The 13059-nt window shown below is 42.4% G+C and overlaps 1 protein-coding gene across 2 annotated transcripts; it reads left to right on the top strand.

Moving 5' to 3' along the window:
• Positions 1-10337: 10337 nt before the first annotated feature.
• TCEAL1 (transcription elongation factor A like 1) lies at positions 10338-12209 on the top strand. 2 transcript variants are annotated; one of them, XM_027609374.2, is made up of 3 exons: positions 10338-10492; positions 10932-11010; positions 11343-12209. In XM_027609374.2, exon 3 carries the CDS (start codon positions 11355-11357, stop codon positions 11844-11846), a length of 492 nt encoding a protein of 163 aa, XP_027465175.1. In that variant the 5' UTR covers positions 10338-10492; positions 10932-11010; positions 11343-11354; the 3' UTR covers positions 11847-12209. The 2 variants fall into 2 exon arrangements, with proteins under 2 accessions (XP_027465175.1, XP_027465174.1); XM_027609373.2 differs by having other exon boundaries at positions 10339-10492; positions 10932-10998.
• Positions 12210-13059: the final 850 nt, after the last annotated feature.

Raw genomic sequence — 13059 nt, 5'->3', positions numbered from 1 at the left:
AGTAGGTTGGGCATCTGCCTTCAGCTCAGGTCATGGTCTTGGGGTCCTGGGATCAAGCCCCAGTATCAGGCTCCCTGCTCGGTGGGGAGCCTGCTTCTCCCTCTCCCTCTGCCCCTCCCCACTGTTCATGCACATTCTCTCTCTCAAATAAATAAAATCTTAAAAAGTAATTAAAAATTAAAAATAAATTTTAAAAGAACAAATGGAAATTCAGGAGTTGAAAAGTATAATAACTGACATGAAAAATTCAACAGTATATTTGAACTGGAAGACTAATTAGTGAACTCGGAGATAGAGTGATAGAGATTAAGCAACCTGAACAACAGAGAAAAAGGCCGAAGAAAAATGTACAAAGCCTCAGAGAAATGTGACACACTATTAAGTGCTATATTAGCTAAGAAAATGACTCCCAATGGTAACTTGAATCCCAAGGAACCAAGTGAAGAGATCCAGAAATTATACATAAGCAGATTAACATAACAGGGGTGCCTGGGTGGATCAATTGGTTCAGCATCTGCCTTCAGGTCAGGTCATGATCCCAGGGTCCTGGGATTGAGCCCAGCATTGGGCTCCCTGCTCTGCAGGGGGCCTGCTTCTCCCTCCCCCTTTGCTGCTTCCCCTGCTTGTGCTCTCTCTCTGTCAAATAAATAAATAAAATCTTTACCAAAAAAAAAGATTAACATAAGTTAGAAACATATACTTGCTTTCTTGTCTTCCCTCCGAGTCTCTAAAATATGTAAAATTACACAAATAATTAAAACAGTGTATTGTGGAGTTTGCAAGATGTATAGGTATATTATACATAACAATAAAATCAGTGGAATAGAGTTACATAGGAGTAATATTTCTGGATCTCACTAGAATTAAATTAGTATAAATCTGAAGCTGGTTCTAAATTAATACATATATGGTAAGCACTAGAGCAAACACTAAGGACATAACTAAAATATAGAGCAAAAAAATCATTAATAACACTAAAATGCAACATTAGAAAGCATTCACTTAATGCGAAAGAGAAATAAAGGGACAAAAAAGATATGTGACATATAGATAACAAAAAGTAAAATGGCAGATCTAAATTTAACTATTGAAGTAATAACAAAGTATGATTGGATTAAGCTATCCAAAAAAATAGGCAGGGTTATCAGACTGAATATAAAAAAACCAAAACCTAATAATACGCTATTTACAGAAGACACATTTTAGATTAAAAAATACAAACAGATTGAAAGTAAAAGGATAAAAACGATATACACACAGTAACCACAAGAAAATGGAGTGGCTATAGCAATAACCAGACAAAATGACTTTTTTTAAAGATTTTATTTATTTATTTGACAGAGAGAGACACAGCTAGAGAGGGAACACAAGCAGGAGGAGTGGAAGAGGGAGAAGCAGTCTTCCCTCTGAGCAGGGAGCCTGATGCGGGGCTCGATCCCAGGACCCTGGGATCATGACCTGAGCTGAAGGCAGACGCTTAACAACTGAGCCACCCAGGCGCCCCACAAAATAGACTTTAGAACAGAAAATTTTGATAAAGAGAGACATTTTATAATAATAAAAGGGTCAATCCATTAAGAAGATATAACAGTTATAAATATATATGCACCTAATAGAGACCATCAAAATACATGAAGAAAAACTGTCAAAAATGAAGAGAGAAAGAGACAATTCAATGATAACAGTTGGAGACTTTCAACTTTTAATAATGGATAGAACAATTAGGCAGAAGATCAACAAGAAAATAGAAGACTTGGAGCACCTAGTTGGCTCAGTTGGTAGAGCATAAGACTCTTGATATCAGGGTCATGAGTTCAAGCTACATTGGGGCTAAAGATTACTTTAAAAAAAGAAAATAGAAGACTCGAACATTATAAACCAACTAGACCTAATTGACATCTATAGAATACTCCACCCAACAGCAAGAGGATATATATTCTTCTCAAGTACACATGGAACAACATACTCCAGAAATGACCATATGCTAGGCAATAAAACAAACCACAATAAATATGAAAGATTAGAAATAATAGTAAGTATGTTGTCTGCTAATACAGAATAAAAGTAGAAAACAAAAACAGAAAGAAATTTGGGAAAATCATAAATATGTGGAAATTAAACAACCACTCCTAAATAACCAATGGATCAAAGAAGAAATCAAAAGGGAAATTATAAAGTATATTGAGATGAATGCAACTGAAGATATAACATACCAAAACTTATGGGATGTAGCTAAAGCAATGCCTAGATGGACATTTATTGTTGTACATGCCTATTAAAAAAAAAAAGAAAGAAAGGGGTATCTGGGTGGCTCAGTCAGTTAAGCATCTGACTTCGGCTCAGGTCATGATCTCAGGGTCCTGGGATTGAGCCCCACATCAGGCTCCACACTCAGCAAGAAGTCTGCTTATCCTTCTGCCCCTCCCCCCACTCATTCTCTCTCTCTCTCTCTCTCTCTCTCTCTCTCAAATAAATAAATAAAATCTTAAAGAAAGATCTCAAGTCAATAACCTAACTTTCCACCATAACACCCTGAAAAAGAGCAAACTAAACCTAAGGTGAATAGAAAGAGGGCATTAAAAAAGACTAGACAGAAACTAATGAAACAGAATAGAAAAAAAAAAAAAAGAGAAAATCAATAGAACCAAAAGCTGATTCTCTACAAATACTAACAAAGTTGACAAACCTTTAGATTGATTACCCAGGGGTGCCTGGGTGGCTTCTCCCTCTCCCTCTGCCGCTCCCCCTGTTTGTGCTTTCTCTCTCTCAATGTCAAATAAAGAAAATCTTTTAAAAAGATAGATTGATGACCCAGGAAAAGAAAAAGAAAGAAAACTCAAATTACTACAGTAAGAAATGAAAGAGAGGACATATCTACTGACTTTACAGAAATAAAAGGACTGGGAAGGAATACTATGAATAACTGTATGCCAATACATTAGATAATTTCGATGAAATGGACAAATTCCTAGAAAGACACAAACTACCAAAACGGACTCCAGATGAAAGAGCAAATATGAACACACCTATAATAAGAGAATGAATTAGTAAACATAAAGCTACTGAGATGGAAAAATCTAGTTCCAGATGGCTTCACTGGTGAGTTCTACCAAACACATAAAGATGAATGAGTATGACTGCTTCACAAACTTTTCCAAAAAATAGAATACTTCCCCACTCATCCTATGAGGCCACTATTATCCTGTTACCAAAACCATACAAAGATATTACATGATGCACTGGAGCAAGTAAATGGTGAGCATGTTACTTCTATGACTGCTAAGTGCCAGGAGTGGCCACCGTTTTGGTTCCATTCAGAACTTACTTCCAACACAGAATGCATTCTAAGAAACACAAATGACCAAGAAACCCAATCACAGCCTTTCTTGCATGTGTAATTTCCCTGTATTTACCAAACACTCCTTTTGAAAATGATGACAAAGAAAGAAAGGGAGGGGCACCTGGTTGGCTCAGGCAGAAGAGCCTGCGACTCTTGATCTTGGGGTCGTGAGTTCAAGCCCCACTTTGGGTGTAGAAATTACTTAAATTAGAAAGAAACTTTAAAAAAAGAGAAGGAAAGGAAAAATAGAGCAACCCACAGTTCTTCAGCTTTCAGTTCTTTTGTAGAATGTGCATATGTACACGTATCAAGAAAAGAAATAAAAAGTTTACTTCTGTGCAGCATTTCCATTATTCCAGTAAGAAGTAAATACAAATGCATGTACAAGCTAAGAAAAGATGAACTGTGCAATTTTGGTGATTCTGTATATGAGTCAAATGCTCTTGTGCTTGCATTTAAAACTGGTATTAAAGAATACAACAATGAACTATAAAATTCATGCTAATACGAAATTTTACATAATAAATAAGCACCATGTCAAGGTCAACATCCATGGTCATAAATCCTATTGATAGCATGTACTCTTGATATGATGTGATGAAATGTACTTTATCTGATGTTCCTCCTCAAAACCCATAATCCCAGTCTAAGCAAGAGAAAAACACCAGCCAAATCCCATTAGATACCGTAAATGTTATCAAAATCAGAGAAAGTCTGAGAGGGCGCCTGGGTGGCTCAGTCGTTAAGCATCTGCCTTCAGCTCAGGTCATGATCCCAGGCTCCTGGGATCAAGCCCCACATCAAGCTCCCTGCTCCGCCGGAAGTCTGTGTCTCCCTCTCCCACTCCCCCTGCTCGTGTTCCCCCTCTCGCTGTGTCTCTCTCTCTGTCAAATAAATAAAAATCTTAAAAAAAAAAATCAGAGAAAGTCTGAGAAACTGTCATAGCCAAGGGTAACCTAAGGAGATATGACAACTAAAAGTAATGTGGCATTCTGGATGGGGCCCAGGTGTAGAAAAGGGGCATTAGTTAAAAAAGAAAAAAAAAGGAAATTGTAATAAAGTATAAACTTCAACTAATGACAATATGTCAATATTGGTTCATTAGTTATAGCAAATGTACCATATTAATGTAAGGTGCTACTGGGTGTGGAACATATTGGAATTCTCTATATCTTCTTAATTTCTCTGTGAATCCAAAACTGTTCTAAAAAATGAAGTCTATTTAAAAAAATGAAAAGTCAAAAGAGAGACCACAGGGGAAGGAAAAGCTTTATATTTTAGTCTCTTCAAAGGTACAAAATTTTTCCCTTGCTCTTTGAACAAGGGGTTTTGCATTATCATTTTACAAAGGGCCTTGCAAATTATGTAGCCTACCCTGCCTCTGCCCCAACCTCTGTCATCCAGACCTCAGACTGGGATTGTCCTGGGCCCGTCTGAGAGTCCCTGAGGCCAAGAGTAAGGCTGTGAGTGTGTATGTTGGAGCCCGGCAGGGAAGGCCAGCGTAGCACAGGTTCTGCGCTCTGACCTTGTCTGGATTGTGGGAAAAGCAGCACCACAGTCTGGAGAGGTCCCCACTCAGACCAAATGCTGTTCCTAAGAGAAGCCCCTCCTCACCATGGCAGGCAGCCTGGAGCTGGAAGGGACCTCATTCCTTGTTCTATGTTCTACCATGACCCCTTGCTCCACCTTTCAGGGAGAAGGAGGAGGACATGAACAGAGGCCTGAAGAGGAAGAGAAGCCTCCTGGGCCTCCAGCAAGTAAGTGACAGCCTGGGTCCTCCTGCCTAGCCCAGAGCCTGGTACTGCCTCCCTCTGGCCCAGGTCGGACCTCCCTTCCCAGCCTCCGAGTGTTTCCCAGCAGCCTGAGTTGCTACCCCACCTTTCCTCAGAGCCCCTTCCTTGTTTCTCTGGGCATAGGAGTGGGGACACAGAGAGAGAGAGAGAGAGAGAGAGAGAGAGAGAGAGAGAGAGAGAGAAAGTGTGAGTGTGTGAGTGTGTGTGTGAGAGTGTGTGTGTGTCCAGCCCCAGTCAGGATGTGGCCAGAAGCAGAAAAGAGAAGGCTCTTGTCTCTGCATTTCCCACTTGGTTATTTCCCCTGGGGCGAAAGTGGGGGAGAGCCTGAGAGCTACAGGCTGGACAGGGCCTGCTGCAATCCACAGCCGCTAGTCTTGAGACCAAAATGCTGCCATGGGTGTCATTAGGAAAGAATGCAGAGGTGGCGGCAGCAGGGGGAACCTCTGAGCTGGAGAGGGCATTTCTCCTGGACTCCAGGCGGACAGGCCCTGCAAAGTGAAACCAGACCTGCATGGAATCTGTGCTCTGGAGAGGCTCAGACGGAGGGGGCTCTGTTTCTGCCACAGAAGGGCAGCCTCACCAGAGAACGGGAATCCCTACACCAGAAGCTCACCCTTGGCTTCCTCAGATCCCCCAGAGGAAGGCCAGGGCCCTGGAGACCGTTGCCATGGCAGTAGCTGCCAGGGCCTGACTGCCCTCCCCCTTGCCTGCAGGGCTGCCCTGCCTGCCTTCTGATTCCTTCAGCTCCTGCTACCTGAAAAGGCCTGTACTCTCCACCCTGGCTGCATGTAAACGTGCCTGGAGCCCACAGCCCAGGAGCAGTTTTACAAGGTGGTTAAAGGTTCCATCTCTTACATCATACTGCCAGGATTTCAATCTTGGGATCAAGCCCCACATCGGGCTCCTTGCTCAGTGGGGAGCCTGTTTCTCCCTCTCCCTCTGCCTGCTGCCCCCCCACTTGTGCTCGCTCTCTGTCGAATAAATAAAATCTTTAATAAAATAAAATGGCATTTCTTAAGACTTAAACCCTCCCTAGCAATTGTGAGCCCAGCAACATGTCTTCACAGGACCCTATGTCAGCAGTAAATCCAGAAGAAGGGTTATTTCATAGCACCCACCCCAACCACACACAAGTAGCAGACCACATTCCTTTGTAACAAATGGTTGTTACCATGGCAGAACCACCTTCACCTTATTTCCTCTTGAGAGCCCTTTCTCTCAAGGGAACCCCAAATCAGTTACTGTCAGGCAGAGACTTAGAGCCAACACAAAGACATTGTCTTCATTCTTCCTTCCATTCCTCGTTCTAGTTCTTTATACCTCCCTTGTCTGACCCTCATGTTTGCCAAGTTCTCAACAGGGGTTAATTTATACTAGTTTGGGAGCTTTCAGGGGCAACTGTGTCTCCTACTATCAGCAGCACTAGAAAGTAATCCCACCCTACAAGGTCACACTGAGAGAGGCAAGGAGGGGAACTGGCCTGACAGGGCACGCTCCTGGCTGCCAAACCCAACAGGGGAAAGGAACTTTTTCATTTGTAGTTAGAGCTCTTTGCTGAGATCTCCCCTAGATCTTTCCTGAGCCTGCTGAATTTAATAGCCTATTTAGTACTAATGGCATGCTTTAAATTAATATTTTGTAGCTAATGTACTGAATGATAGAATTTGGATTCAAAGAATAAGGGAATGAATCTAACAAGACAACATTTAGCCCAGAAAAACAGACGTTTCTATACTTGGGTTAAAATTAAAATGATTTACATATATGCACCCTTACATTTTTTGCAACGTTATTTACAATAGCCAAACTATGGAAGCAGCTCAACTGTCCAGCAACAGGTGAATGGATAAAGAAGGTGTAGAAATATATATATACACACACACACACACACACACACACACACACACACACACACACACACAATGGAATATTATTCAGCCATGAAAAAGAATGACATCTTGCCATTTGCAACATGGATGGAGCTAGAGAATATTATGCTAAGTGAAATAAACCAGTCAGAGAAAGACAAATATCATATGATTTCATTCATATGCAGAATTTAAGAAACAAATGAACAAAGGAAAAAGAGATACACCAAAAAAACACACTCTTAACTATAGAGAACAAATGAATGGTTACCAGTGGGGAGGTGGGTGGGGGGATGGGTGAAATAGGTGAAGGAGATTAAGAGTACATTTATCTTGATGAGCACTGAGTAATACAGAATTGTTGAATCATTATATTGTACACCTGAAAGTAATTTAACACTAACTATATTGGAATTAAAATTTTAAAAATTTTAATTTTTAAATTAAAATTTTAAAAATTAAATGATTTATGTAAGTGTATTAACAGGGATGTGTGAAACAGATTTGGCGGTGTCAGGTGATTGCAATTAAAGTGGATTTAACTGTGTGATATGGCATCTAAAATCTACTATGATCTTAGGATGCATCTACAGATGTATAGTGTACATATACATATCACACCTAGAATGAAGGTGTGATAAGATCACTCCATTCTACACTAGGCAGAACATTCAGTATTTTCAGAGGCATTTACAAATTCAGAAGCATGTAGGATAGTGAGAGAATTTGAAAAAGTATATCATATCAGAAAGAACTGAAATAACTGGAGAGGTTAAGCCTAAATAAAAAAGTCCTGGTGAGAATATAATTGTTTAAGGATTAAATGAGATAGCATATTGAAAATGCTTAGCACAATACCTGGCATACATGCTGAATTAATGTTAATTTAAAAAACAATAATTAAAGGGGCACCTGGGTGGCTCAGTCAGTTAAGCATCTGCCTTCGGCTCAGGTCATGATCTCAGGGTCCTGAGATCGAGCCCCGCATGGGGCTCTCCACTCAGTAGTGAGTCTGCTTCTCCCTCTCCCTCTGTGATCTCTCTCGCTTTTGCTTTCTCTCTATAAATAAACAGAATCTTAAAAAAACAATAATTTTAAAAAAATAAATAAACAATAAACAATAATTCATAGTAATATTAGCATTAGGTCATATTATTACTATTTCTATTATTATAGTTAATGCTTACAGAGTGCTTTCTATGTGCTAGGTACCTTTCCAAGTCCTTTACATATACAGACTTACTCATTTTCCCAATCCCATGAGGTAGGTATTATTATGTCTCCAATTTTGCAGATGAGGAAGTTGAGTCACAGAAAGTTCAAGTAGATTGCCCCGTAGGCCTCACAACTGGGAAGGGGAAAGAACTAGAACATTAACTCTGGCAGTGTCAGGCTATCAAGGGTAAAAGGCACTTTTGTTACTTTATTCTTGTTTCGTATCACTCCAGAGGGCAGAACCAACACCAATGTATGTAAACTACTGGGAGGCAGGTATCAGCTCAATAAAAGAAAAAACTACTCTGAATGACTACAACTGTATGAAATTTCAATCAGTGTCTTTTAAGGTAGTAAGTTCTTCATCACAGGATGTTAAGGGGGAAAAGGATAGAAGTGAAAAAATGAATAAAATAGGGGTCCTCTTGGAAAGAAACCATACAAATGATGAAGCCAGCCTTTGGTGAAAAGAATAAAGAAGGCATAGTGAAACTTGGATTTTAAAAGACACACATCACTGAAAAATTGAAAAGTAAAACATTTATGGAAAAGATACAAAAGTGAATATGTCTTGCTATCTCAACACAAAGTAAATTAGATGTTGGAAAAAAGTGACAAAAAGCTCTTAAAATAGGAAAATTCCCATATGAATTTGTTTGGAAACTTACTAGACAGCCTGGGTTTGAAAAAGAAAAGGAGGGGCGCCTGGGTGGCTCAGTCGTTAAGCAGCTGCCTTCGACTCAGGTCATGGTCCCAGGGTCCTGGGATAGAGCCCTGCATTGGGCTCCCTGCTCGGCGGGAAGCCTGCTTCTCCCTGTCCCTCTCCCCGTGCTGTGTTCCCTCTCTCACTGTGTCTCTCTCTGTCAAATAAATAAAATCTTAAAAAAAAAAAAAAGAAAATGATCCCAGGATCCTCACAGATCTGATAGCCACCAACCCTAAAACTATAAAATACAGAGAGGAGAGGTATACTTTGCTCTCTGGAAGAAAGGGCACCTGCATGAGAAAGTAGCATCCAGGCTGATATGAGTAGTAAGATGCAGGCATGAGGTTGAAGATCATAAAACACCATTAGATCTAAACGTACATACTTGTAATGACAATTGAATATGTTAATATGATTTTAATCCTGCTACTCAGTGTCTGGTCAACAGAATTATTGCATAGTTGGATATGAATATCTTCTGTGATGAATCTTTTGGGTACAGCAGTCTCAGGACCCAGGTATTTGCTGATTTAACGAATATACACTTTCTCGACCAGCAACACCAAGAGGTGGCTGGCTAAGGATTTAGAGTCCCAGAAAAATCTCTTTATATATATATATATATACATACACACACACACACAGACACACACACACACATACATATAGGGGTGCCTGGCTGGCTCAGTCAGTGGAGCACGTGACTCTTGATCTTGAGGTCATGAGTTTAAGCCCCATGGGTGGTGTTACTTAAAAATTTTTAAAAATAGTATCCATATATACACATATATAATAATGCCAGTCTCCACCAAAAATGCTCCCATTACAGATAATAAATACATTTTTAGACTATTTGTACTTAGATGGACAAATGTGTATTTTGATTTATGAAAATCAAAGTATTCATGTTTTTAATTTATATACTTTACAAACAACTCTTAGAGTTCTAGAACTGAATGATTACTAATATAGACTAGAGCCTCTATTTGTAATACAGGTTTGGGGGCTCAAAAAAATCCTTAAGTCATGGAAAAGTGAAAGCTTATCTTCCATAAAAGTGACAAGTAAACCATGTTGATAGGGCCTAAACGGACTTGATGGAGTTAGGGATGTGGATTAAAGATGGGAAAGGTGACATATGGTATCGATTCATTAAGGACAAATAGCCAAATTTCAGTGCAAGGCTCTGGACTGTAGGGGAAATAATGGGCCTTGGTGGCGAACAACGGGAGAATAAGGGAGAGAGGTGATATCAGGGTAAGCAGCAGATAAGAAGAGGCAATAACTCCCAAGACTGGATACTGACCGTCTCTGGTAACGATGAAAAGGCAAATATAAACAAAGAGGTGAGTGACGATGCCTGATGTGTTGCGTGTTAGGAAATACTGGCAGGCTGCGGCACGGCCGCCCGCGGTCAAAGTCGTAACTGGGGATCTGAGCTCGGCGGTGACGCGCGGCCCTCACGTGACCAGGAGCCTATGTCTGCCCAAGTCCCTCTCTCCTGGTCCTTTTTGCCTGTCCAGACACCGTCTGCCTCCTGCCCTTTGGTCGAGGGGAAGAGCAGAAGGAAGTAAGTCCCCTTGGTCTTCTTAAATCGGTATGAGGGTCTTTGCTGCCCAGTAACCTCTGGGATTGGGATGGCAGAGAGTACCAGGCCTTTTCCTAGACCCAGCCCCGCCCCCCTTCGCCCACATTTCGGTGCAGAAAATGGTGGTCTTGGGGTGAGGTGGGGAGATGAGTGGGGGCCCCTGGGGGCCATAGACACTTAGAAATAGTTTCTAAGTAATCCTTTGCTTCCACTTGCCGCCTGAAAAGAAATGACGAGCACTGCGGGGTGCAGGGTGGTGGGGCACGGAGGATGAAGCTTGAGGTGCGGCCTGGGGGAGGGGCAGCAGAGGGGGCCGGCGTGGGGGCGGCGGCTAATGCCCAGGAAAGGGACGTGTGGTGTCAGTCAGTCCTTCCCTCCTCCCCACTCCCCGCCCCCTACCCTGTCTTGCGTCTGTCTGCAGGTCTGCAGGTCACAGCGGTGCGCCTCGAGGAGAGGACGCCTAGAGCAAAGCGCCAGGAGAGGTCCAGGTCGGGGAAAGGGTGGGCAGTGGCCCGGGATGGGGTGCGAGGGAGGACGCTGATGGGAACGCAGTCGGCGGCACCACCGCCCCGCCCCTGCTACTGCGGGAGAGGCCTGTGGCAAGGCCTGCTGGGAAAATGGTGGGCTTTCGGGAAGGAGGGGGCGGGGGAGGCTGCGAGGGGTGGGACGCGGCGGGGTACCCAGGGCCAGAGAGCCCCTCGGCAAGCGTAGGTTGGGGAACCTGGGCCCCGATACGGGAAAAGACGGGTATGGGAACCCGGGGCCGGGGCCTTGTTCCAGCCACCAAGTGTGTTGACTCAGCCTTGTCTCCTATGAATAATTGTACTTAAAGACCATCCTGAACATGGAAAAATCCTGCAAAGAAAATGAAGAACAGCCACAGAGCGCACCCAAGACGGATGAGGAGCAGCCTCCTGAAAAGCAGTCTCCGGAGCACTCTCCCGAAAAGCAGTCTCCGGAGGAACCATCTTCCGAGGAGCAGTCCTCGGAGGAGGAGTTTTTTCCCGAGGAGCTCCTTCCCGAGCTCCTTCCCGAGATGCTGGTGTCCGAGGAGCGCCCTCCTCAGGAGCGCCTTTCTAGAAGGGACCTTTTTGAAGAGCGCCCTCCCATGGAGCAGCCTCCTTGTGGAGTGGGAAAACATAAGCTAGAAGAAGGAAGCTTTAAAGAGAGGCTGGCTCGCTCTCGCCCGCAATTTAGAGGGGACATACACGGCAGAAATTTAAGCAATGAGGAGATGATAAAGGTAGCAGAGGAGATGGAAGAAATGAAAAGAGTACGCAACAAATTGATGGTTATGCATTGGAAGGCGAGACGGAACCGTCCTTATCCTATTTAATGTGTTCGGCCTTTAATTCTGTTTTGCCTGATATAAGTATGGCCACCTGAAGGTTGTATTTTCTCATATACCTTTGCCCATCTCAATTATAACTTTTCGCGTGGCTTTAATCTAGGTGTTTCACTTGTAACTGGCATAAAATTGGGTTTTCCCCGCCCACAAGCTGCAAGTTTCCCTTTTTCAATCATGAGTCTCACCCATTTGCATGAAAAGATGTACATTATATATTGTGAAGTGAAAAAAATTTTCGAAGAGTATATGTTGTATCCCATTTTTGTAAAAAATGTATATTTATATATTAATATGCAAAGAAAAAACTGAAAGTATATACTTAAATGGCTTAACAGTGGCTTTCTGCGGTAATAGGTGTTTTGGTTTGTTTTTCATTTTTGCTTCATCGGAACTTCTCAATTTTCGAGACATTTTACTTTTGTTGCAAAAAATATATAATGGGAAAAACTTTAAAAACTGTCAGTCAGCTTATAAAGACAATGTGGCCCTTAATAAATACTTCTCAGAACTTTAAAGAAGAAAAGTAAATCCCATGTTTGTTTTTAAGTAGGCTCCATGCTGGGCATGGAGCCCAATGCGAGCTTGAACTCACAACCCTGAGATAAAGACCTGAGCTGAGATCAAGAGCCAGACGCTTAATGGACTGAACCACCCAGGTGCCCCAATCCCATGTTTCTTTTAAATCTCAGGCAGAAAAACAAACCAGGTACTTCTATTTAAGGGTCATTCTTTTCCCATTGAAAGAGGAATGATGCTTGACTTACAAGGTGGCTGTGGAGCCAAATGAAGATCTTAGAGCTGCCTGGTTTTCCCCCATCTGCACATGCAGGACCCCCAACCCCTATAGATACCCTTCAAATACAGGGGATAGAACCCAAAGGAGATTTCACTTACACCCAGAAATAATTCCTGTGAGATCCCAGGTGAGTGCCACATTCTATTTCTGTCCTGATATTCTCTTCCCTTGGATATTGTCACATCTGCTGGGCACAGCTGCCTCTTCTCCTTGGTCCTGCTCCTTCCAAACCCCCCCCCCGCCCCCCCACAGCTAAGGTGCCTGGGTCCTCCAGCTGCGAAGCTTCCCTGATTGCTCTGGTGTCCCTCCTGGGCCAAAGCTGAACTGTGTCTCTTACAGATAAATGGAGAATGCCCCTCCTTCAGCTTTAATATTATACTTATCCAGGTGCATAGCATCCCAGTG

Source organism: Zalophus californianus, chromosome X, assembly GCF_009762305.2.
Source record: "Zalophus californianus isolate mZalCal1 chromosome X, mZalCal1.pri.v2, whole genome shotgun sequence".
Taxonomy (NCBI): domain Eukaryota; kingdom Metazoa; phylum Chordata; class Mammalia; order Carnivora; family Otariidae; genus Zalophus; species Zalophus californianus.
This window is presented reverse-complemented; position numbering and strand designations above follow the sequence as displayed.

Coding starts and splice junctions, on each gene's coding strand:
- TCEAL1 (XM_027609374.2), top strand. CDS start 11,355: ATGGAAAAATCCTGCAAAGAAAATGAAGAACAGCCACAGAGCGCACCC.